We start from the raw sequence: 25065 nt of genomic DNA, 5'->3' as shown, positions 1-25065 counted from the left end.
TGTCAGTGATGACACTCACTCAGTGCATCAGTGTGTTTGGTGTGACTTTGTGTGTAAGATTATATTTAAATGTGTAGTTTTTGGTGGTTGAACAGGATCATATTGCACATTCGCCTCCTCTCCTGGGGTAACTTGCTGCTTTTTAAAATGTTGTGACCTTGATCTGCAGGGAATGTAAATAAAGTGAGCAGTGTAATATTTAAGCCCCGGCTGTACGTCAGCACCGGGCTCTGGGTGGGCAGCAGGCCTAGACCCTGCGGAGCCCGGCTGCTTGTTGTGGGATCTGCCACAGATGTGTAAACTGCATCAAGCTGGCTAATTGAATGGAATGGCAGCAAAGGGCAGCACTTTTTGCACTCGTATGTCAGGCTTGATTACAGCACAGGGGGGAGAGGTTACCTTCATGACAACAAGAACTGATGGATCCACTACCGTGGATGACTAATGAATTGCACACTTGCTCCCTGGCTGTGGTGACATGTGTCATTTTGCCATTGCTCATTTTGGCATCCCTCTGGAGATTTTGTCTTGTGAATAAAATGCCTGTGTAATATAATTATATGCATTCGTTTAATGCAGTTTGGTTTTGTTTAATGCAGTTTTTGTATTGGTTGGTTACTGCAATGTATTGACATTTAATATGGTTCTCTTCACAATCACAATTTGATATTCTGATTATGTCAGTATTCTGATATCGTAATTTTAGCAATCCTTTTTAAATTGATGGCTGACTCACATAACATTATGTCCATATCATTTTTGACATCAGATGCACACCCTTGTGGCAGCTGTTGTAGCTACAATAGCACATTATGTCATAATTTGGATTTTAAAATTATAATAAATCATTTTAGGCAATTTTATTTTTATTGTTATTCTCGTCTAAATAGTCTAAATAGTCGTCTTCATTAAGTTAAAGATCCCCTTCAGAAATATTTCATGAAATATAAAAATACTGCTTTGAATAATAATTTGTGTTGAATATGTTTTTTCCACCAAAAAAAAAAAATCTTCAAATTCTACTCCCTCATGGAAAAACCCAGAATCTATGAATATGCAAATATTTTCAATTTCAAAGGTTTGACTAATAGACATAAGATGTCTCCCACTTCACTGTAAAGTTCATGCTCAGTGTATGTTCACTACCACCGGAGGATTTAAGCTGTCACGTCACTGGACAACAGTTGGCTCTAAACGTTTTGTTGTGATGTCACAAATCATGCTCATACATACTCATCTTGAACTCAGATTTAAGTTGGGCACAGAGAAACTTTCCCCCTTTAGCAAATAAATGTGAAAACAGCCTTCTAGAGTCAAACTCTGCACATAAAAACATTCTGCACAGTGACGCTCAGACAAGCTAAACACATTTTTGAGTGGAGGGGGGACTTTAACAAACCCATCACATGCAGAGTCTGAATCTAATGAGGTGTTTTGTGTTTTCAGGGAGAACCTGAACCAGTGGGAGAAGATAGCGCATGGAGAAGTGGAGGATGTAGTACCCAGCCGGCCTTGTGTTTCAGGCCCCGTCAAGGTGGACAACTGACTACCAAAGGGTTTCTGGCCCACCAAAGGAATACAACCTGAATCCTGCCACGGATATGGAACTTTGTAGGGGGAAGAACCCACGTCCTGTGTTAGCAGGAATTGGATCAGCTAAAAGCAACTTGACTTTGAAACTTACACAGTTACCTCATTGGGTGACGGAGGTGTCAACACTGACGGTTTCACCGATCCCAGAGACTGACAGACAGCCGATGGGGAGGGACTTCAACCCATCACCCTGTGTCCACTCAGCTTGGGAATTCATTTGGTAGAATGGACTTGTGCTGGTTTGGTTGTTTATTTGGCTGTTTTATGTTATTTTATGATTTTTTTTTTTCTTTTTTGAGCTGATTCTTTTTCGGTCTTGCATTTGAGAGGCCTTACCCTGAACCTTTCACAGGCTAGGATATGTGAAATCTTGTTGTTGGTTCAGGCTTTTTTTGAAATGGTACTGTTTGCCTTCTGTGGTAAGTTTTATTGTTCGCGTACTACTTCAGCAAGGTATTCCCAGAGACAGAAGGAATGTGTAGAACAGATGTACGGTGTACCACCAACCTTATAGAGAAGGTGGACGTCAGAATGTTTTTTTTATTACTTTTGAGCAAAAATCCTTTGCAGTACTTGAATAAAGACATACAGCCTATTCTACATGGAGATTGCAGAAATCCCCCACAGCATATTCTACAAAACATGGATGAACTGTGACAAGAGGAGTTAGATAATGTCGACACTTATGAACCCAGTCACAAGAGAGTCACAATGTTTCTCCCTGAAGTGGACCCCACAGCACTGCCCCTGGCCCCCTCTGGCATTTAGGAACCTGCTGCATAGTGCATCAACTTTCTTCTGATTAACAGGATCTGACTCCAGGCGAGCAGTCATAATGTTTGTAGGACGGCGTTCACAAGACTAAAAAAGCATGATGCACAAATAGGATCCATTTTACATCAGTTATAATAAGCCAAGACTGCATACTATTAACTAAAGTTTCCACTCTCATAATATTTTTTCACGCCATTATCACAGCATGAATTATTTTATACAACAATCTGTTTCCTCTCATTAATCATTTCTACAACCATGAATAAAACACAAGTAAAATGAGGATACTTCACAAGTTGTTGAAGTATCCCAGTAGATTTTTAAAGATTAGTTTGTCTGCAGTGACATAAACTTTTTACATGTTGACTACCTTATGTAATGTCCAGACAGCACCCTAATTTATAACACATGGTTAAGGCGTGGTGAATTCTAGAGGTATAAATTAAATAAAGGGTGAAGGCTGGGATAAGACGGGTGTTAGAGCATTACTCCGTGTCCTTGCAGGTTCAAAGCCGTAGTATGAAACATTAATGACACTGAACATTTTATCATGTTGCTGTCGATGCCAGACACAGCAGCTCAACAGAAAAGCTCTCTCAAGATCCGAGCCTGAAGTCGAAGCCGAAGTGTCAGCTTCATATTTTCCCAAAATGTCAAACCTGTTAAGCTTAAGAGCATCATACGTCTATCTCTGGGATTGCAACACAAGAATGTCGGTTGACTTTTTGCAGGTGTGTAACAGACGTTACCGTCTTGTCCGTGACCTATCGAAGGAAATAAATCATCCTCCTTTATGCTCATTCTCCAAACACATGCAAGGGGTACATTTGAACTCTTTCAAATGAGTTTCCAAGATCTTCCAAAAGACAAATGTTTTTTTGTTTTTTGTTTCTTTTTTTTTTGTCTGAAACTGTCATTCCAGTGGACATTGTCCCTCCAAGACTGAAATTACCGCTCAAAATAATTTGTTTTATGACTGGTACTGTGGTCCCCAATGGTGTGAATGTACAATTTGATGAATGTTTTGTTGATTGCAGATCCCTGGTGGTGGCATGTGGGTTAGTACGCCATCAGTTTCCATAATGTGCTCTGTCTTACTTTTCAGAATTGCTTCCAGTAAGCTTCAACCAAGAGCAACAATTAGCATGCACCTAAACTGAAGTTTATATATAATTTTGCATATACGGTAATAGGTGTATCCTGTGTACAATCTAGGACTTAGTTTGTACAGACTAAGACGTATGCTCTGATGGTGCTAAACTGAATGGCAGTCATGCACTTTCTGACTGGGTGTGTTTGCATGTGTGCGTGTGTGTGTGTGAGAGAGAGAGAGAGAGAGAAAGAGAGAGAAAGCTTTTGACTGTCTCTTTCCCCACTCCAAACCCACATGGTTGAGAACATGGTTAAGTCCATAACACTGCACTGTCCCTTCTACTTTTCAGCACCAGTTATATCCCATTGTCTGCACTATGTTTAGCTTATGATCTTTATCATTATTATTATTATTATTATTATTGATGATTATTATTATTATTGCTATTATTACTATTGTTATTTTCTTAATTAGAGTTAAATTTAAATTAACTTATATTTTTTATACAAAGAAAAATAATGTTGGCCTTTTTGTTTTGTACAAAGTTAACATTAAGATAAACAAAACGGTCTAGACATGTTACTGTTACCCAGAATAATTGAGGAATGTCTCAAATGTAAATGTAAGAGCAGTAGCCCAAATTACTTTTATTAAATACCTGAAAAATGCATTGCTGTGCTGGATCATTCTTTACACTGTACTTCATGTTTGAATTACCTATGTATTTGCATTAATTTACAGTTAATGCATGACGTGTTGGATTGGATGTTGTTGCACATAATCAGGTCTGTTTGTTTAATTATCTCAGAATTGCCTGATACTAGCAGCAGAGAGTTAAGTCAGTGTCCCTTTTTTATACATTTCAAATCAGTATCACACACTTTGTGGCTGGTAAATTGGGTTCTTCAAAATTACTGCCAATGGAGAGAACAACTTCCCTTAATTTATTTCTTCACAAACTGAGAGGGCTGCAATACGCTGTGCATACTGAGTAATGTATGTGCTGTACGCTGTACATGCTAAATAGATGATAAAAATGAGCAACTGGCTATTTTAATAATGTAAATGTAAAAACATCTAAGAAATGTGTGACCTGACTTTGGCCACACTTTTTAGCCTGCATTATTGAAACTTAATATATTTGGCTTATATTATCAATTCATGATACTTTTTTTTTGTTTTTGCATGTATATTCATACATTTCACCCTTCCTACTTATCTCAAAAACACAGTGTCTAGTATGCTAACCAGTTTAACTTATTCACACATTATTGCATGATGTATGCAGTAATTGTCTTGTAAGCCATTCATGTAAACACAGCAAATACAACAAAAAGAAGATGAAGACAATCCCCTGACTGCTGCATAATGAATGAGTTGTAAATCTTCTAGGTGGTGTGGCATGTTTGGATCTGTTGAATCTGTACAGCACCGTATGAGTGCATTTGTCTTTGAATATCAAATATTGTCTGGCAAAAGTTTCCAGCACAGGGTTCAAATGGTTCTGTAAGATCTAATACTCATTTGTTATTTCTCAGACCAATAATATTGGCTGCCCACCACTACAGATCCACCACTGTGTTAGACAGCTGGAAACAGACTGTAGTGGGAAGGCATCCTTTGGCTTTCTCTAAATTTATACTCATCTGGACAGAGTAAAAAGAGTGAAAGGTGACTCATCACACCATGTTTCTTTTTTCCGTTGCTTAGGGTTTCATATTTTGAGTTTTTAAACCCTGGTCATGGATGTTTATAGTGTTCTTGAACTCAGACAATTCCCAAGTAGCAGCTCTCCAATAAATACCTAGTCTATTAAGTCAGATTTGAACTATGATGGTATTCAAGTCACAGTTGATCATGTTTGTATTTACATTTTAATACTTAAAAGGTACATTAAGCTACATGACCTTTATCATTTTTCTCTACAGTTTCTACATTCATAATCACTAACTCTATAAATAAATACTATCTAATTTGTCGTGTAATGTGTAAATCTGGAGATGAATCTTGATATTTCTCATTTCAGCAATGTTAATGGTAATTGGCAAGTACACTTCTGGGATCCTCATCCATCCTCCACTGCATTCTTTTATTTAACATCATTACACAAACAACAATGGACAACACAAGTCCAACTCCATTGTAAAGCCCCATTTGTTTCAATGAAGCATAACATGTAACACTGTCTCCTCCCTCATGCTCAGCTTTGCCATCTGGGTGCTTTCCTATTCTGACTGTTCCAGCCCGAGGCAGACTTTCACTCTCCCTTTCCTCCTCCCTCTCTTTTGCACTGTAGGCCACACTCACTACTATGTGTTTACTTGTATACAATAACCCAATTATTGTGAATAACCTGATTAAGATAAGTTAGATTAAATCATTTACAGGAGTTTTGCAGTAACCAGATTTCCCCAATAACTTAAGTTTACATGATTTGTTTAGTAATTGGGTTACTGTGTGCAAAGATTGCAGCTTGCAGGAAATATAACATAGAAATAGCACGAATAATGATATATATATATATATATATGATTACGGTGAAGCCTGGTGAGTGACACACTGTTTTTTAGTGTCTCCGTGGTTGATATCATCTTTTTTTCTTTTTGAGAACACACTCCTTTCCATGAAACATCAGTTCTTAAATGTGTAATCTCAACTTGAAGGTAGTGGATAAGGTACAAAACTGAGTGAAATAGGGTTATGCTTGTGGCCTCCTGACATTTCAATCCATTCCTGCTCTGCAATGAATCCCTGAATGAATTAAAACACTGATGTTCATTTTACACAGGGTCAGCTGCCTGAACTCCTACCTGCCGTCACCCACCCATCTTCTCTGCCCTGATGGATAGGTAATACAAACAATTTTCTTTTTTTGATGGCTATTTTTGTACATGCAGCCTACCTGAGAAGTATCTCTAACTCCAATTTTTGCAATTTATTGAATTCTGTCAACTGAGAAGTTATTTTCATTAAGGGAATCATTTCATAAATAGGACACATCTGTTGTATTGTGACATAGCTGGGAGCTCAGCAGGCATATTCTTGAATATTTCATGTATGTCATTTTAATGCTTGGCTTTCTATAAAACATGAACTTAAACCTACGTAAATCTACCTTAGTTTTCTTGGTCGGGTACTGCCTGCAGTACACTATAGGCTTTCACTTTACTCATTTCCCTCATCAGGTACAAACAAGCTGTAACCCCTCAAAGCCCATGTGTACGATTATTACCAGGACAGTGAACGCAACGCAAGCATTACGCGCTTCGGTCTCCTTGGCAACCGGGTAATGAACAGACTGTTGTGGCCATGAAGAAAGTTTGGTTTTTGTCGTGATTTCGCACAAAAGTACTTAGGTAACCAGTCAGGTTTCTGTTTCTGGTTTCTCTATGTCTATCTTGTTTTTTCACATGCTTCAAATGCATATTGGCACTATACATGTATTAAAAACACGTATTAAGCTATTACAAGTAACGTTAATGTAACATCAAAAAGCTAAGCACTGTTGATACTTTGCTAGGTGCTTCAGCATTAGCTTAAGTTTGTTGAAACGCACTTTGATTTGTTTCTGCACTGTCTGAGTTTACAAAGTTAAATGATACTTTTACCACATTTGTGTGTGAATTTGACAGACAGAACGTCTCATTCAGATACTCAACATTACTGAGTTCATTGTTATTTAGCTATTTCGTGTCTTTAATACATCTAAGTTAGGTACCTTGAAGCCCAGTTTTTTTTGCATTGAATGCTATGAGTAAAATATTCACATGAATTGTGTTTCACTTTTGGCTGAATTTAGTTTACTGGAACATCATATGATTTTAACTCCGCTGCATATGTCTTGTACTTGGAATTATCAATTATGCTTTTTGCAAGCAAGCTAAATAGTCTGTTTTGTGCCTTCATAGCCATGTCCAGCAGCTGTAAGCCAAAACCTAGATGCTTTGGGAGCGACATCCACAGACTGCTGCTGGCTGCCGAAGCTGGTCAGAAGGCTGATATCCTGGCCTACTCCTCGGGTCATCTGGGGCCCCGCAGCCTGAACCAGAGTCAGCCTCACAATGAGACAAAGCAGTCTTTCTGGAGGATGTCTCAAAGCCAAGAAGAAACCCCAAACCCCCTGACACTCCAGCAGAGACGGACAAAGGCACTGGCCTATGTAAAGAAGAAAGACATGAAAGATTCTCCCTCTGAGTTCACCACTGGCACAGCTTTGGTAGAGTCTGAAGTCTCGGGGTCTAGACAAGATCTGGCTACTGATCACTCATCACATGCTGACAGAAAAGAAGATATAAGTCTACCTAAGATAGTTCATTGTTCTTCAAATTCTTTGCCAGTTAATCTGAGAGCCCTTTCCCAGAAAAAGTCAAACTCCTCATATGATCAGGAGGGGAAGCAGCCTTTTTGCTCCAGCCATACTGACCAGTTAGGCCTGAATAGGGAAGACCAGCTGAAGACGAAACCACGGATTGGCAGGCAGGTCGTAGCCAAGCAGGACCTCCGGGATTGCAACAGTATGGGAGGAATAAATGTTGCTGAAATGCATGAGAGAAAACTACAAAAGGTGAGAAAGGTCACACAAGCCATAGAGATCATTCAACTAGTTTGTTTAATTGCACTTATTTGAATTTTCAGACTTATAGTATGTCAAATTTTACCATTTGAAATGAGATGGCAATTCTGAAATGCCTTCTCAAGAGTCTTGCAGAAGGTGCATGTATAACCATATGCATAGACTCTCACGCACATGTTCACTTGCTAGGGTTGTGTGTATGTACAGTATGTATGTGTGTGTTCCTGTCATACTCAGGAGCTGAGGAAGCTGTCAGTGCAGAGCTGGCCCAACAGAGACCGCCTTGCGGTGTTCAGTGACGTCTTTGATGATGTATGTGAAGGCTCGCCAGTATTTGGACGCATCCTGAGGGAAATTAAGGTTTTTCCATTTCCTCTGTACCCACTAGCACATTTTTAGCATGTGCCGTCAGACGTCTTAGAGCCAAGAGAGAGTGAGTCCCTGGTGTAGTGGGCGGAAGTAGAGCATCAACTGGAACCTGGTCATGATGCGTCAGGGAGCAGGTCGTCAGAGGGCAATGGCTCCAATACTGCTCATTCATACGAAATGCCTCAGGGTCATGCAAGTTTCTCTTTTGCAAGCAATAACTTTGCTCACACAGTCAATAAAAATGTATATTTGTATGTTTCACTTTTTAAATCATAATTTTGCATTGCATTAGTAGTGTTGGTGCATTTTGCACATTATCTAAATTTGAATTAAATTGATCACTGGTTAACATTCATTGTTTTAACGAGTAGACTGATTTTTACATGATTGTGCCGGTGAGATTGTGTAATTATTTGACACAAATACAATATGTATACTGTATACAACAGTGGCTAAAATCTTAACTCTCTTATTTTTTAATATATTTCACATACAATATGTGGCAGCCATGTTGGAGATAAATGTGTACAGTTTCTAGTGATTGTTTAGATTGTTTTCTTCTAAAATCAATTCATGAGAAGCTTGTGTGCAGCAAATTGACATTCATAATTTTTCCTAAATTTCAGTCAAGTTTTGATTTCATTTACAGAGTTGTTAACAAAGAAACTATAAACGCCACTGAATAAATAGACTGAAATAATGCTTTCTTTCTTTTTTTTCTTTATTTCTCTCTTTCTTCCAGACAGAATATGATTTGTATATCAATCACATGATGGCTTCCCAACCTTCATGCCATGACATGGTAAAGCACACAGCCTACCTGCATTCAATATAGATGTAGAGTAAGCTAAATAATACTATTAATAAGATGTGGGACATGGATGTGACTTTCAGGCCTTATTTCTTTTCATATTATTTGATTTGGATGTCAGTTCATTGACAGCAAACGTAACATGATAGCTGCATATTTACTCCTATTGATTTTCCTGCTCATGCACTTTCAAAGTCTGAGGAAACAGTTTTTCATGTTGGGTAAGAATGAAAGCCACCAAATAGAGTCTGTTGATTTTTTAAATTCAGTCATTATTATTCAAATTTAACAAAACTGCATTTATAATTCTGTCACAGTTCAAAGGATCAAAGGAACACTTGATTCTTGACCTTACAGAATTTGTTGTATTTGAGTATGTTACAATGCTCAAAAAGCTGCATGTTACAGACGTTTAAACTTTCCACAGAAGAGCCTCAACTAGTTCTGCGGTAATCACAGAAAGGCATCTTTTGTCTTAGGCATCTCCTACTCTCATGGCCAAACAAGGTATGTCTTAATATGCTCTTCGTTGTTGTCATGTTACTGAATAGCGGCTGAATACTTCACTTGAAGATCTTGGCAATGGCAAAGTAGAGTTGGAAGACGCTGAAAAAGAGGTCTGCAGGTTGGAGCAGGAGGCCAGAAGAGCTCTAGAGGAGAACAAACGGTACTGCAAGAGTCTGTCTACCTAAAACAAGTTCATTTTTATTATAGCATCAGTTTGTTTGTCTTGTGTTCTTTTTTAACCTCAGAGCCCGAAATGAATTACAAAATGTTCCAGCCATCACACACCCAGAGGACAAAGACGTGCAGAGTAAGTCTCAAGACTACACTGGTATATTTAATCATTGGTAAACCACATCTAAGTATTTTGTTGTATATCCCCCTGTAGGGCAATAGCACATGCTAACTTTTATGTCTTGTGTCTTATATGTCTGTGATGTGGACAAACTGAACAAATAATCACTTTGACAGGCATAAAGAGAGCTTTGTAGTATCACTGAGTCAGCTGTGACTTTATAACGCCCGCAGGGGTGTGTATGTACAAGTTCAAAATACATCGTTAGTCACTACAGTGCTTTCATGCTTGACTGTGCTCCGTTTTGGACAGATACAGATACTCTCTCAGGGTTGCAGGACAGTGAGACTGCCAACGGCTGCACTAACAGTGTCCAATCCAAGAGGCTTCAGGTGTTGAATGTGTGGAAGGAAGTCCAACTGCTGGAAGAGGAGATTAACAAGATGGTATCCACTGTCACAACCACGGTCACAGAGAGATGCATCAAAGACCTAAAGGTGCCGGGGGATAAACTGTCCGCTTATCTCCTGCCACTTACAGTAACCCTGTCTTACACAAACTGATGAATTGTACAGCATGATTTTTAAAATAACATTGAGAATCCTTTTCTTTCAGAATTGCTAAGAATGCATATGGCTGCAGTTTTTATTCTCTCTGTTTGCTTACAGACCGAGATAATGAGACTGATAGCCTCAAATGACCGTCTCAAAACCACCAACAAGGCAAGGGAGTTTGACCTTTTTCCTTCCATATCATCATTTTCATTTTAAGTATTGCAGATAATGAATGCACGTCCCGTTACGTCATATTTTTAACTCTGTGTTTTTCCTTCAAGGATCTGGAAAACAATATCAACACGGCACTGAGCAGAGAGAAAGCACGCAAGGCCATAAGACGGTACATGTAATATTGTACTTACATGTCACAATTGACTAGGAGCTATGTGACTGTGTCTTACTCTAGTACCACTTTCCTCTGTTTATTACCAGGATGTTGTGGGACGAAATACAGTGTGATCTACAAACAGAGTGATAGTAAACCAGAGGATCATCTCATTGAATGGAGTATTCATTTTTGACAACCCTCATGCAACTTAATTATGAAATTAATCTCACACACACACACACAAAACTAGCAAGTTAAAATTTTACCAATCTCAGTACCAGAAATAACACTACATATCACAGCTAGAAATCTTCTCTACTGGCCATTGTCAGTCTGTGGTGGATTCAGGAGTATTCAGTAGTACGTAAAAGTAGCAATAGCACAATGTAAAAATACTCTGTTACCAATAAAGGTCCTACATTTAAAGTTTTACCAAAGCAAAAGTACAGAAACATTAACAGTAAAATATCCTTAAGCATCAAAAGTTAAAGTACTTACTATGCGACTGGCCCCTTTGGGAGTTTTATTCTGTAATATTTTATTATTGGGTTATTTTTACTGCATTAACATGCACGTGTCACTCTAATGTTGTAGCTGGTCAAGGTGGAGCTTTAACTACTTTGTATACTGAAGCGTAATCTACAAAGTAAACAGAAAGTATAGCTGTCAAATAAATGTAACAGAGTAAAAATTACAATACTCCCCTCTTAAATGTAGTGGAATACAAGATAAAGTAGCATAAAATGGAAATACTTGCGTAAAAGTAGTACAATAGTTGACTAAATGTATTTACTATACTGTATTTATCTTTCAACATTTCCTTTTGCTGCACAGAAATTAACATTCTCAAGCCTTAAATTATGAAAGTGCTTCAAGGTGCAGCGATCACATGTGCATCTGGTGTTTCATTAGAGAGAATGCTTCACGGTTTACAGTCATCCAGCAGTTATAAAAAAAAAAAACAGCAGTGAATCTGACACTTCACATCTGGTGTTCCAGTGGCTCGGGGCTTTCCAATTAGTATTTGTTAATATGAGCAACTACAGTACCATCTTAAGGGAGAAATAAATAATTTGTGATGTCTTATCCATGTACAGTCTAGAACTACTCCAGTGGTCATGAATGGAAAAAAGAACCGTTTCAAACCAGAAAAAAACCAGGATATCTCAGTTCTGACTACATGAGATAATTGTAAGTATTTGTTTGTACAGACTAAATAGAGAACAGGAAGAGAAAAACCTTTGTTGTGCAGTTTATCAGTAAAAGTCCCCTGCTGTGACGTTGAAAAGGATTAAAAATACATTTGATCTTCAAACACCAGAGGGCAGCATTGACATATGAGAAAAGTGGTCTGTGTAGTACATACAGTTAGCTGCATAGAGATTCACTGGAGCAAGTTTGAGCTTCCCTTGCTGGCTGTTTAATTAGATATATTTCATGTTATTTACATAATCTTGTGTTAATTTATGGGCAGCACTTTGTTACCCATGACATTGCACTTAAAAAGATATATCTTATAATATTCATGGTAGATGTTTCGCTTTGAAAGGTCCACCCCACCACCTCGTGCCAAATAAATAAAATAATGTTCTGTTTGTCTCTGTACTTATTCAGTGCTAAAGTGTCGGTCTGTGACCTTTATCAAAATACAGTGAAGATCCTTTGAAGTTCATAATGTCTTGATAAAGGTCACAGCCTGAAATGCCAGAATTAGCTGTGCTGAGTGTTAAAGTGAATACGAAGAGGGTTTTCCTTTAGGCTCCAGCTCCATGTGATTTCTGAGTCATAAAAATACAATTATACCTTTGTGGATAAAAGTGATGAAATTAAACATTTGATGTGTTCAAGCATCACAGAGAATGAAAAGATTAGAGTAATTATAGAAGCTCTCTTTAGATTGATATGGAGTGACCTTTGCCCCCAACACGAGAGAGTGCCTTGCTGTCTGCTAGAGCCTAATCAGAGGTCAAAGTCCGCTCTCTGGGTGACAGAGCCAGTATGAGCAGAGTGTGTTTTTGTCTTTCACTGTCAAAGCTCTTCTCACCCTGTTAACAACACCTCGTCTCCTCTGCTTGGACTGTCGCAAACTTAACACCATGCTGCTTCGGACTGTGGTCCTGCTCCTCCTCTGCATGTCCTCGGGCATGTGTGCCACTTTAGGCCACTATCAGACTCCGGCACAGGAGGAAGAGGCTGCTGCTGTGGACCCACAAATTACTGATGGTGTTGTAGCAGCTGCCTCTGAGCAAGAAGTTGTAGCTGCTGCAGATGCTAAAGTAGGTGATTCACCTGAAACTAAGGAAGCCAAAATACCTGCAGTGGATAACCCAGCAGCTGACAAACCTGAAGTGGATGTCCCTGTCGCAGATGATACTACAGCTAAAGAGCCAGAGAAAGACAGTGACAGGCCAGCTGGAGATACCCCTGCTATGGAAGCCCCCGTCCAGCAGCAACCATCTGAGGAGGAGTTGAATGAGATCAGGCCAGTCCAGACCGACCAGTCCCTGAACAGACCCTTGGCACACGAAGATAGTAACAGTTGGGGTATGAACTCAATTAGAAATGGTTTCCAGAGTGTGCACGGATACTTTGACTCTTTGGTGGAGCTGGTGGGGGGACGCAATGGTGTCTGTGAGTACCGCTGCAGATATGGTAAGACTAAACTGCTGTTATGTTATACAGAATGTTATACACTATAGCTGTTATCAGGGAGCCAAACGTTTCTATTCCATGGTAGGTTTTCACATGATTATTATGTTGTCTGCATTCAATATTCCTTTTGTTACCACATATTTATTTTCTATAGGCACACTTTAACTCTCTAAATGTGATCAATTGCCGTCAGTTTGTAAGCTTCACTGCTATCAGCTACTATACTTATTTCTTAATCCCAGATAATGTGTGTGGCCCTCAGGCTGCTGATACTGAAACCTGAATACATTCTGGTTATCAGTCTGGAAGGTAGATGTACCCAGTTACACAATCAATGCGGACGTTCTCAAACACAAGTTACATCTTATCTGCGAAGTGACACACACCCAAGAACACAGATAGATACTCAGTGTGATGACATCAGTTTGATGACTTCAGCGTATCTCCAATTGAGATACAAAACAAAATGCATCTTTTCTGTTTTTCTTTAGGAAAACTTCCTCAACCTCGTCCTGGCTACCAGCTTCCAGAGCCCAATGGCTGCAGCACCTCTCTGGTGGGATTCCAGGTGAATGCCGCTGTAGGTGGCCTCTTCCTAGCACCAACGGCTCAGAACCACGTTATTAAGCTTATATAATGGAGATAACCACAACCATATTAGCTAGAAACACTTGGTTATGTGAATAACACTGCTGACACAAGACAGTGCTTTCTTTTCACAGTTTGACTTGGGGATCCCTGCTATGACAAAGTGCTGTAACGAGCTTGATGTGTGCTATGACACTTGTGGCACAAGCAAGAACAACTGTGACTCCAGGTTACGCTCATGTCTGCACGGCATCTGCTCTGACCTTAAGAAGAGTCTGGGCTTTGTGTCGAAGGTACAAGGTGAGACATTTACAGAACTTCTCCCCTTTGCTTGGCCGTGGAACATATATACTCGTTATTATTACTAATGTTTAAACAAATGAATAAACTCTCCCATTATTTCTGCCTTCTCTTCTCAGCCTGTGAGTCGATGGCAGATGCAGTATACAACACCGTGTGGACTCTTGGTTGTAGACCTTACATGAACAGCCAGAGGGCAGCGTGTGTCTGTGAGGAAGAGGAGAAGGACGAACTGTGACACAGAACACCATAGATAATTCCTGGACACAAGAAAAATAACAGAGTCAAGGGTATTTCCACAGATTATACTGTATATTTATAGTTGGGTTTTAAAGAGGAAATACTTAACATGAGCCCTCTCAAGATTCAGAGCCCGGGAGTTAGAAAAGACAGATGCATAAGAACAGTTTATTCATAGGCAGCACTAACAAATATGAGGTGTCTGAATATGACTTTCAGAATCTTAATTAGCTGCTCATGCATATTATACTCTCCATACTCCATTTCATTTTAGGCCATTTTTAGGCATATGACTCCATTACCATAAATTACTTTGATGACTCCAAACAAAGTGCCTGATGGGAAGGATATTGTAGTTGGATTAATTTCCTCTTGATAGAAAGACACAGGATAATTGCTACAGCTCACATGGCTCCTTGCGTGCTGCTGTTTAACATTTATCAGGCTAGTCTGCACAAAACATAAGCCAGTGTCATGTAAATGTAATGCCTAATACAGATGTTAACATGTTAATGTTTGATGTAAGTTATTTGCCACTTATTTGTTATTTTTTTATGAATAAATGCATGACTAATTGCTGTTTAACTGACATGAATAATTGCAGATTAATTGTCAGAGTGATGAAGTGGATGAATAATTCCTAGACATGGCTCACTGATATCTCTTACACCGGAATGTGTGACGTGCTCCACAGCCATCTATTAAACTGAGGGAATGAGTCAGAATGCATCTATGGATGTTCCACGTGTATTTTTCAAGTCAGTGGTGTTGTAAAATATAAACCATTTTCATAAATCCACTACTGTAAATCTCTAAGCTGAGAACCCTAATCAAGCCTGAGAAATGCCTGTGACCTAGAAAAACATTCCTCATGCAGCATCATGTTGTTACAAATGAACTGTGGCCCCTCCAAATGATTTCTAATAGAAGTGTCATTCAATTTAATGTCGGTAAATTGTGCTGCCAGGCAGAGTGGCAGAGATGCACAGACTTAGATGTACTAACCAGAATTCATGTGATCCACAGCACTGTGACTGACACTGGAACTTGTGTATATACTGTACATCTGCATGTGTATGTATATATGTGGGAATTTCAAAGAGAGCAGTGTGGACTGCTCTGTGTATCTAAACCTATGTTTGGTGTATTAAATACCAAATAAACTGAAACAGTTAATCTGCTTTCATCTAAATGTAGTTTTTGTACTCCTTTTGTTCTTGTGTTTTTCCGGCTGTTTGTGTCGATGGTTTTATGCTAGCGTCATGGCTCAGGCATGATGAAGATGGGGCCTCCACTCAGTGTGTGCTGCTCCTGAGATCCACCAGTCCAAACCTCCCGGCGAACACGTCCCCGGCAACGCTGAGCGCAGCGAGAGTCTCCTGCCCCGCATACTAACACCTGACAGTGGAGGAAGACTTGCTGTAAACAGAGAAGACATGCTGGTTTTATGCGGAAAAGAGATTAACATCACCATCACAATGTAAGCACTCTGCTATTTCAGATGGTCAGTGTATCCTGTCAATGAATGCAGTCTAAACAGTTAACTGCAATCCAGACTTAAGTCCACACACACTCGCCAGCTGGCTCCCAGCATGCTTCTTTTACTCACTCGGTTGTCCTTGCCAATGAACTTGAAGACAGGGACCTGGTAGTGCTTAGAGAGCTGGTCCTTTGAGGAATACTGTGTCACTGTTTCATCAGAGATACACCTGGATAAGAGGCCAAAATAGAGTTAGACATACAGCTGATATCTTAACTCAGTACTCACTGATTCATATATATTTCTAACAAGCTACTTCATCAAGGTTAGCTACCCCGAGGCCCTAAAAGACTGTTGTATATTTAATAGGAAATTGTGAAAGCAGATTATAGCCCTGCTCTGCTGGTGTCTGTATAGCAGCAGGAGGAAAACTCACTCTGAATTCAACAGAGAAATGTTTTGCCAAAGGTGAGTGTTCCCCAGATAATAAGGCTGTTCTGTATTTTGATTTCGTTTCGGCCCCTAAAAATTCTTTTTTTCTTTCCACATTCGTCAGATTGTGACGCTAGTGGCATTTTTCGTTTGACATTTCCTTGAAGAAGTGGAGAGTTCCTGTCCTGTAACTGTCAAGCGGCTGATGCAGAGGCTTTGTGGGAACACAGGCTGCTGTGTTCCCACAAAGCCGAAATGTTGGTACAAATGCCTTTTTGGTGTAAATAAGACAGAATTCTGCATCTGTTTTCATCATTCAGGATTCATTTAATTCACCCAAATTACAAATAAAAAGTATCTTTCTTACTTACATCTAGTGCTATCCATTATGCAGATACCATGCAATTTTGTTTTTATTTACTCATGTATCTTCCTTTCAGATTTCTTCCTTTGCTCCGGTGCAGCAGAGGAAATTGAATTTCATCTGTAGTGCTCACAGCGTTCAAAAATTATATTTAAGAATTTGACAGCAACATGTGTCTCCAGAAACAATTTCCACGGTCTCACTGTCAACAGTTTTTATTGGGGTGACTTTCAACTGAAGACACAGCCCTTATGAAAACTGATGGCAGCATGTTCTCTGACTTATCCAGAGTAACAGGGCTACTGACTCTGGAAAAAATACATTGCTGCCTTGTTTCTTTTTTAAAAAATGTCACTGTCATTGCTGTGAGCACCACAAACACAATTCCAGCTACCACCATTGTGGCCAAGGGGTGAAGGCAGAAATCCAAGGAGGGATTGCCCAATTAAATTTGGGCAAATAAAACCAAAATTATTTGCATGGCTTGATACTACTACAAGTACAGTTTTTGAGAAGATGTGTTTTGTTTTGTTTTTTTTTTGGGGGGGGGGGGGGTTGTTATCTGGATGAAATGATTATGTGTGTTCTAATAAATCTTGCATATGATTTTGTTTAATTTTTTTTTTTTTTTTCTTTTTTTGGTGCTAACTAGACATTGCTGTTTGCACCACTCCTTACTACTGTGTATCATCTTTGGGTTTCCTGTTGATATAGTGTATTGTTTTGTTGATACCACTTTTTCTTTTTATTCAGCCACGGTGGTTGAAATCTTTTACACACTATAAACAAGCCTGTCATTTTCAGTAACATAAAACATATCACTTTCTGTGTAGCAGAGGATTTTAGTCTTGGAAGACTTACCTGACACCTGCAAATGTAAAAGCTGTCATGAACCTGTATTACTTTATAAACTAACCAATACCAATAGAGTGTAGCAAAACAGAAACTTATTCATTTTTTATTGAAGTCATGAACATATAAAATCTTAGGCTTCTGCAATAATTGAGTTATGTCAAATAGCAACTTTCATAGTATTCACCCGTCTTTGATGAGGTAATACTTCAGGGCCTGGTCAACTTTGGGTCCTGGTGTAGCGAAGCAGCTCTCTACTAGCGCAGAGAGGCCCTCCACTCGCTCTTTGGGCTCCACTCCGAAGAACAGGGAGTCGTGCAGACGCAGCTGTGGTGGTGTGCGGTAGGGCTCGGAGAATTCCGCATTCTTGAACAGCTCCAGGGAGAAGGGGAAGACTCCCTCACTGTGGCCTGCCAGCTCCAGGGCTGAGCTGCGCTGACTTGCCTGATATTCATCTGATACATGATATTCTCTGGGGAACTCACAGGTAACTGGAAGCACTAACTTGCTGGTGCGGACAATCAGGTCCCTGCTGCTGCCCGGGCTGCTCCTGGGAAGGCCCGTCACCAGGTTGGTCCCCACAATCTTGTCATCAGTCACCTGGGGGGTCAACATTCAGTTTACCTTACTTAAATGGCTTTTTCAGTCAGTGTCAACCTTAACCCGCTTTTAAGGCAGAAAATCAGATATTTCTCCAAGCCCCAACCATAGAGACTAAACCCTGTACACATTAAATCTAAGAAATTCCAGTCAGTGCCTCTGACCTCCACCACGGTGCCGCAAGTCTTGAGGCTGAAGCTGAGATTGATGTGTGTGCCGTTGGAGACGCCACGACAAGAGGAGTTTGACAGGAAAAGCTCCAATCCTCCTACAAGGTCCTTAGGAACTGACACTGTAATAGAGCTGGGATCACACTGGACCGGCACTGCAGGACAGGGGAGAAGACATTAACATATGTCACATGTCATGAAACAGCATATGAACACAACAACAAAGAATAGCATAAAAAACATCCGCTTGACATCCAGTACCAGTTAAAAGTTTGGACATACTTTCTCATTTCAAGGGAATTGGATGGTGTGTCCAAACTTTTGACTGGTACTGTAGATAAAAACATACTATACAATCTGTCTGTAGGCTGTGTATATAAAAAGCCATAAAAACTAGATACTGTGGCAAGACACATGTTTTGTTGAAAGGAGAATAAGATAAATATTTCAGCTGAAAGATATTTTTGACTTTGGCATCCCCCTGGTGGTAGCATTAGAGGTAATTATTTAAATAACAGAAAAAAAAAGATAATTTCATGGTTTCACATATTTATCAAGCAAACATTCAATAGTTCCAGCTTCTTACACGAGAGCATTAGCAGCTTTTTTCTTATCTCTGACATTGAAAATTGAATATTTTCAGGGTTTGATCCATTTCTTGGAAAAAAACAAGCAATTTGAGGATGTCACCTTTGGCTCTGGGAAATTTACATGGGTATTTTTTTAACAATTTCCTGTACTGTACTAGAGTAACAATCTATGAATTACAAAAAAAATCTATAGATTGGTTGATTAGTTGCAGAGACAAATGGGATGAAAACATATAGGCTACACTGCACCGTTCTTCACCAGGATTTTCTCCTTTTTACCAACAGAAATTATTGTAATATGAAAAATAGTATTGTCCAATCATGTTATCCACAGCTAATATGATTAAAGAACCTGCTTGGCATATTAATAACCCTTTACTGAAATGTTGTTTTTTATAAAAAATCAGTTATAGCATCTAGTCACTACGGTATGTTTTCAGATAAATGTAACCGTACACACATGTCAGTTGATTGATTATCTAACTACAGTATCCTTTCACTCACATGCACACACTCATACACACCCTGACATGTGCGTTTATCGTCTCCCAGCTCCAGCCCTCTGGGACAGTGGCACCGATAGGAGTCCAGCAGCGAGGAGCAGCCATGGCTGCAGCCTCCATTGTTAACATGACAGCCTGCTGTCTCTGCAGGAGGCAAGAAGGAGAAATGAAGCCAACTGTGTGGTTCCCTGGTGTAATTATCTCTGTACAACACTGACTGTTGTGCCCTATAAACATCAGCATATGGATGTACCTCTGCAGTTGTGTCCATCCTCATCCGGCACTCGCCCTGGCCCACACTCACAACGCCTGGAGCCTTTGGTGTTCACACACACCTCTGCACAGCCGCCGTTGCCCTTCTCACACTCATTCACATCTGAACATAGGACACACATCACACCTGGGTTAGATTAAATAATCAGATGAGTCTTGTTTTAATCGACTTAGTACCAGATGGGTGGAATTTATCACCTCAAGGCAATTCACTTAGTGGTCCTGGGGGTAGGATGATAAATTGACTTTAAAAGACTTCAAAACTAGGTTTATAATACTGAGAGCACTGTTAAAGAAATAATGATGGATGAAATAAAAGGAGGGACAGAAGTGAGAGTGCAAGAGAGTGAGGAAAGAGAGGGATGGGGTGCGATGAAGAAATGAAGAAGTCATTTCTGAGACAGGGGAAGGCAGATTTGGTTGATGGGTGAATAATGAGATAACGGCAGTTTTCAAGCCGGCTAGGTTCCCAATGCATGCCTGTCACCCATCATTAGGTGAACCGTCCAGTGTACCACATACACACACACACACACACACACACACGCACGCACACACACACACACACACACACACACACACACACACACACCTCCACCTTGAGTTGATTCAGCAAATAGAAAAGATAGTCTTTCAATCTCTTTTGCTGCCTCCTTCATCAGGCTTTGCACTCATCCTTCCTATTTTATGATCTAGCTTATCATTCAGAATACGTAGCACTAGTAATACATGTAAAGACATGGAATTGTACATTATAAATATCCTGTTTTCAGTACTCAGGATTACAGTAAGTCATAAACTGCATGTATGTCAACTATCTCTGAAGACCAAGAAAAATGAATTTATGAGTTTAATTTCTCATCATTAAGTCAAAATACATGTATATTTAAATAAGAAGAGCATGTAAACAGTTTTAACACCTTTACTGGGATATGAATGGATTTGTCAGAACAGTGGGTGAACATGATATAAATTCAGTTTGCTTGATCTCTCTTGTTATTGTTTTTCAGAAACCATTTACAGCCTATCCCTCTTCCATGTTTTCTTGCTTATCTTGCTGCACAACTTATCTGTCCCCTCTCTTCCTTCCTCTGTGTCTGTCTCACCCAGGCATGTTTGTTTGTCTGGTCCCAGGACAGTTCCGGGCCCACAGCGACACTCGGACTCTGGACATCTGGGACCTACGCAATCCATCTCATCACAGATATCATAGAAATCTGTGCAACACACAAATAACATATTAACACAACATTAACACAAGATGATATAGTAGAAGTTAGATCAGTTACAGGATACACTGAATGCTCACTCACGGCCACAGTAAACATGGAAGCAGACTGAGGGTCTGGGCAGGCGGTAGACAAAGTACCCCCCAGTGCAGGCCTTCACATCTACACTGGCGTTCCACTGGCAGCAGTTGTCATTGAAGCTGGCGCACACAGGCAGGGTGATGATACCTTCGTGGGGCTGGGGGTGGCTGCCGTTGAGCCAGATGGGAGCGTGGGTGCCACAGTGATTCTCAGAGATGCAGAAGGTGGGCATGGCATCACCCGCCATGCCAGTGAAGCGATACCATTCTCCAGACACATGGCTGTCGCACAGGGGCACACCAGATGACTGGTTGACGTGGTAATCTGTGTTCCTCCAGGGTTCATTCAGGCTGATGTAGGCAGAGCAGGGGTCCAGGGCTGAGACATGAAGGGTGGGGTGGCAAAGGTGAACTGGACATACTTGTGCATGTTTGGTTTAGGATGATCATGATGTAAAAGTTTTAGGATAAGGACGATGAACGAGAGAGGAGGGAGTTTGGGCTGGACAATATGGAATCTTAAAGGCTTAGTTCAATCAAATTATGAAAAATATTTCCTTCTTTTCCAGCCATGCAGATAGTTTTGCTTTTGCTTTTTTCCCAGGTTTGAGATTTCTGCCTCCAGGGCAAAGCAAAGAAGGTAAAAATTAATTTTGTTTGTGGTGCTCACAACACTGGAAAATTACATTTAAAAAAAAAAAAGCAAAACAGTTGTGCCCTGGTAACCTGAGTACCAACCATGAACTGCAACTGTTTGGGTACGTTTTTTTCACACCCATCCCTTCTCTCCCTCCACTCATTTCCTGTCATGTCTCTAAAGTCGGCATTCGAAGAATAATCCAGAGACTGCGCCATAAATACTTTACATAGGAACTATTTCTTCACTATGAAGTACAGTACCAGTCAAAAGTTTGGACACACTTTCTCATTCAAGGGAGTGGGATGGTGTCTCCACACTGTTGACTGGTCCTGTAGTTTCAATCAAAAGTTCACAGTTCTGTGAAAGGTTTTTAAATGTAATTTTCCATTGCTGTGAACACCACAAAAAGTCATTTAACATCCATTGTATTGGGGTCAAGGCAAACTCTGCATGGCTACATACAGTATGACTAGAGGTGAGTGAGAAAATGTGTTTTGTTTTGTTTGGGGTTTTTTTTTGTAATTTGAGTGAACTAACCATTTTTCACTGGTGAATATAAAACCAGTAGTTACTTTACTAAAGGTTCAAATGCAATATATCTTTGACCACACTGCATGTACATCCCTTCTGGTCACTTGGGCAAACTTGTTACCACTACTTTTTTTTTTTTCTTTACAAGAACCTCTATCGACAGTGACTCTTTTCACTGCAGCCAGTTGTGTAAAATCAGGACAACAACTGAATGAGCAGAGTAAACAAAGTGCAGCAAAAACAATCAATAGTCTCTCCCTTTTTCATGCCCTCTTAACAGAGTAATTAAGAGGCAGGCGTAAAACAAAAGGAGAAGAAGAAGACACGTGGGATGATGGGAGGAAAGTAGGCATGAGTGAGAGTTAATGTGGGTGTTAATCACTGAGAATCAGTGGGGAAGAAGAGACAGCAGGAGGATGATCAGCTCAGCAGTAAAACATCTTCAGTGACAGACCAGAGCCAGGAAACATGGCAGCTGACAACCAGAGCGTAACACTTCACCGCAGTAGCAACCACCTCTACAACCAGTGCTGCAGGCTTTCCATTTAGTTGGATTGCTCCACATAAAATATCTATGTTTATGCTTTCCCGTACCTTGAATGAAAAGTGCTTTCTGTGTGGCATCTAATGGAGGTTGACTAGAGGTTTACAGTGATGAGAAGTAAGTGATCCTTTTCTCATATCTGCTTTCACAAGCACACATGAAAACACACAAACACATACTCCAAATTATGTTTGGAGAAGTGTATTGACTGCATTCAAGTTCCTGGAAGTTGTGATAAAAAATGTATGAGCTGGGATTAATTTATGGGTGTGAATCATGTCACCACATACATTTTCTAAGATAGTTCCTCCATCCGCTAATGGACAGTCCATCTTGTCACTGCCTGCTGCTCCAAAAAGCAAAGAGATTAGTCCTTGGTCTGGGTCTACTGACAGTATAAAGGACTAGTTTTGGAGATGTACAACAGACCAACTGTGTTCCAGGTCATGCAGTGCAGACAAGGCAGAGGACTTGGCTGACACATATATGCTAATAGGAGCGTTAAATCTTCCAGATGGGGCTAGAATAACATAATACTGCTATGAAGGGAGCGTGAAGACATACTTGACCTGATCAGACCCCAGCATCTTATCTGTAAAGATGAAGTGCTGCCCCATAAACAGCATCCCACCTTATTGTTCTTCATAATTGCTATTTTTGGTTAAAGGACAAATATTATCTGTGTATCCAAAGCCTGATACAGTTTATTCCTCTTTGCCATCAAGCTCCACAGTTGTCCAAAAATGAATCATTTGCACACTGAAGAAGGCATCACTGAAACAGCTGTGCATTTTACCCCCTGTGCTAAAGTTTGATGGAGAAAATTAAATAAAAGGAACAATCTCACTTTGTTCAAAAACTAATAAAACCACATAGATGAGTCACATCGTTACACTGGGTGACATGTTCCTTCATTACCATGAAATACTCCAAATTTGTATTAATCCACAGCTGAAAATAGTCCTTAAGTAATGCATTATTTATCATGGCTTGGGAATCATTTGCTAAAAACTACAGTGCCCAGCTGTTTTAGTTCATCACTGAGCCCATTTTAAAAATGAAACTATATATTTGTTACCCATTTTTGCTTGGGGTTAAGTGCCACAGACAGTGTAGGAAAGGCAGAAAGTATTAGAGAAGACTAACTTATTGTTGGTTTTTGTCTTTTCATGGTATTTGTCATCAAGATACCAGGTTTGTCCTTTAATCTGTAGTTGTTGTTTTTTAAAGCACCATAAACAGACGATTGCTCTACAATAATGTGATTATAATCTTAATACATGAGATTTTGGCTTGTTTTGGGTGTAAACATGAGAAATGTTACACTCACCTACAGCTGCAACTGCAAGAGCCTCTTGCAGCAGAATGGTAACCCCAAGAAACATCATCCTGTGTTTTCTCAATGTTGGACGAAAGATAATCCAGGATCAGGCTAGTATGTGTGTGGAGCTCTTCTGGTTCATCCTGAGGGGAAGTCTGCCTTTAATAGGCGACTCTTATCTGTATGTGTCATATTGTCATACATCTGTCTCACCTTGACCCTTTGAGCTCCTGCTCCCCAAATCCAGTGACAGGACCATCCTCCCATTGTTTCACACTGTACACTCCTCAAATTCTTCTCCCTCAATCCCCACACACACGACCTTAAACTACCCTAAACACACTCTTTTTTTTCCTGTCATGCTGAGAAAAAGTGTAATTATGGTTTATGACACTTTTACGTGTGCTCTTAAATCTTCTTTCTAATTCTTCTCCTCATTTCCATCCCTCTTGATTTAAAGGGCATGGAGACACGAGCAATGATCTAATCTGCAGCAGCATAAAACCAATCAGATTAATCTGTTTAGTGTCGTGCTGAAAGGGTTTGCACACTCAGGATTTACTCTAAAGTAAAGATTAAGACTGAGAACCTTGCAGAGGACACACTGTGCCAGCAGAGAGAATATGTTCTCATCTAACGCATTACTTGACCACCAGACTAAACCAAAAAATGTAGAAAGCTTGTCCGGTCTCATTTAGTAACTGGCCCAACTAACCTGACGCTTGCAGTTTTTGTTTCTTATGTGTAATTAAATCAATGAAATGGTTCGCAATGGTTGA

The 25065-nt window shown here is 39.9% G+C and overlaps 4 protein-coding genes across 10 annotated transcripts in view; 3 read left to right on the top strand and 1 right to left on the bottom strand.

Annotated features, from left to right (window-relative positions):
* The window catches only part of pde10a (phosphodiesterase 10A), a 61684-nt gene extending 57556 nt beyond the window's left edge, over positions 1-4128 (top strand). For all 5 annotated transcript variants that reach the window (XM_044372617.1, XM_044372615.1, XM_044372616.1 and 2 more), the window contains one exon: positions 1447-4128. In XM_044372617.1, the coding sequence (XP_044228552.1) occupies positions 1447-1546 (100 nt within the window). In that variant the 3' untranslated portion in view covers positions 1547-4128. The remainder of the gene's footprint in view (positions 1-1446) is intronic.
* A 2583-nt stretch (positions 4129-6711) lies between these two features.
* Positions 6712-12488, top strand: LOC122997327 (uncharacterized protein C6orf118-like). Its single transcript, XM_044373406.1, has 10 exons — positions 6712-6816; positions 7369-8024; positions 8271-8393; positions 9145-9204; positions 9765-9880; positions 9966-10027; positions 10325-10509; positions 10681-10734; positions 10848-10909; positions 11002-12488. The coding sequence occupies exons 2-10, from the start codon at positions 7371-7373 to the stop codon at positions 11042-11044; spliced, it is 1359 nt and encodes a 452-aa protein (XP_044229341.1). The 5' UTR covers positions 6712-6816; positions 7369-7370; the 3' UTR covers positions 11045-12488.
* Positions 12000-15869, top strand: pla2g12b (phospholipase A2, group XIIB). 3 transcript variants are annotated; one of them, XM_044373408.1, is made up of 5 exons: positions 12000-12088; positions 12932-13549; positions 14041-14129; positions 14272-14437; positions 14557-15869. In XM_044373408.1, exons 2-5 carry the CDS (start codon positions 12994-12996, stop codon positions 14673-14675), a joined length of 930 nt encoding a protein of 309 aa, XP_044229343.1. In that variant the 5' UTR covers positions 12000-12088; positions 12932-12993; the 3' UTR covers positions 14676-15869. The 3 variants fall into 3 exon arrangements, with proteins under 3 accessions (XP_044229343.1, XP_044229344.1, XP_044229342.1); XM_044373409.1 differs by lacking the exon at positions 12000-12088 and having other exon boundaries at positions 12578-13549; positions 14041-14117; XM_044373407.1 differs by lacking the exon at positions 12000-12088 and having other exon boundaries at positions 12578-13549.
* oit3 (oncoprotein induced transcript 3) lies at positions 14729-24403 on the bottom strand. Its single transcript, XM_044373403.1, has 9 exons — positions 24296-24403; positions 21255-21629; positions 21048-21158; positions 19922-20044; positions 19690-19812; positions 18570-18730; positions 17993-18405; positions 16287-16386; positions 14729-16096 (listed from the first exon to the last, which is right to left on the bottom strand). The coding sequence occupies exons 1-9, from the start codon at positions 24351-24353 to the stop codon at positions 15938-15940; spliced, it is 1623 nt and encodes a 540-aa protein (XP_044229338.1). The 5' UTR covers positions 24354-24403; the 3' UTR covers positions 14729-15937.
* Between the last annotated feature and the right edge of the window lie 662 nt (positions 24404-25065).

This window comes from Thunnus albacares, chromosome 14, assembly GCF_914725855.1.
Source record: "Thunnus albacares chromosome 14, fThuAlb1.1, whole genome shotgun sequence".
In the NCBI taxonomy this organism is placed as follows: Eukaryota; Metazoa; Chordata; class Actinopteri; order Scombriformes; family Scombridae; genus Thunnus; species Thunnus albacares.
Note: the sequence above shows the minus strand (reverse complement) of the source record. Positions and strands in the feature narration are given on the sequence as shown.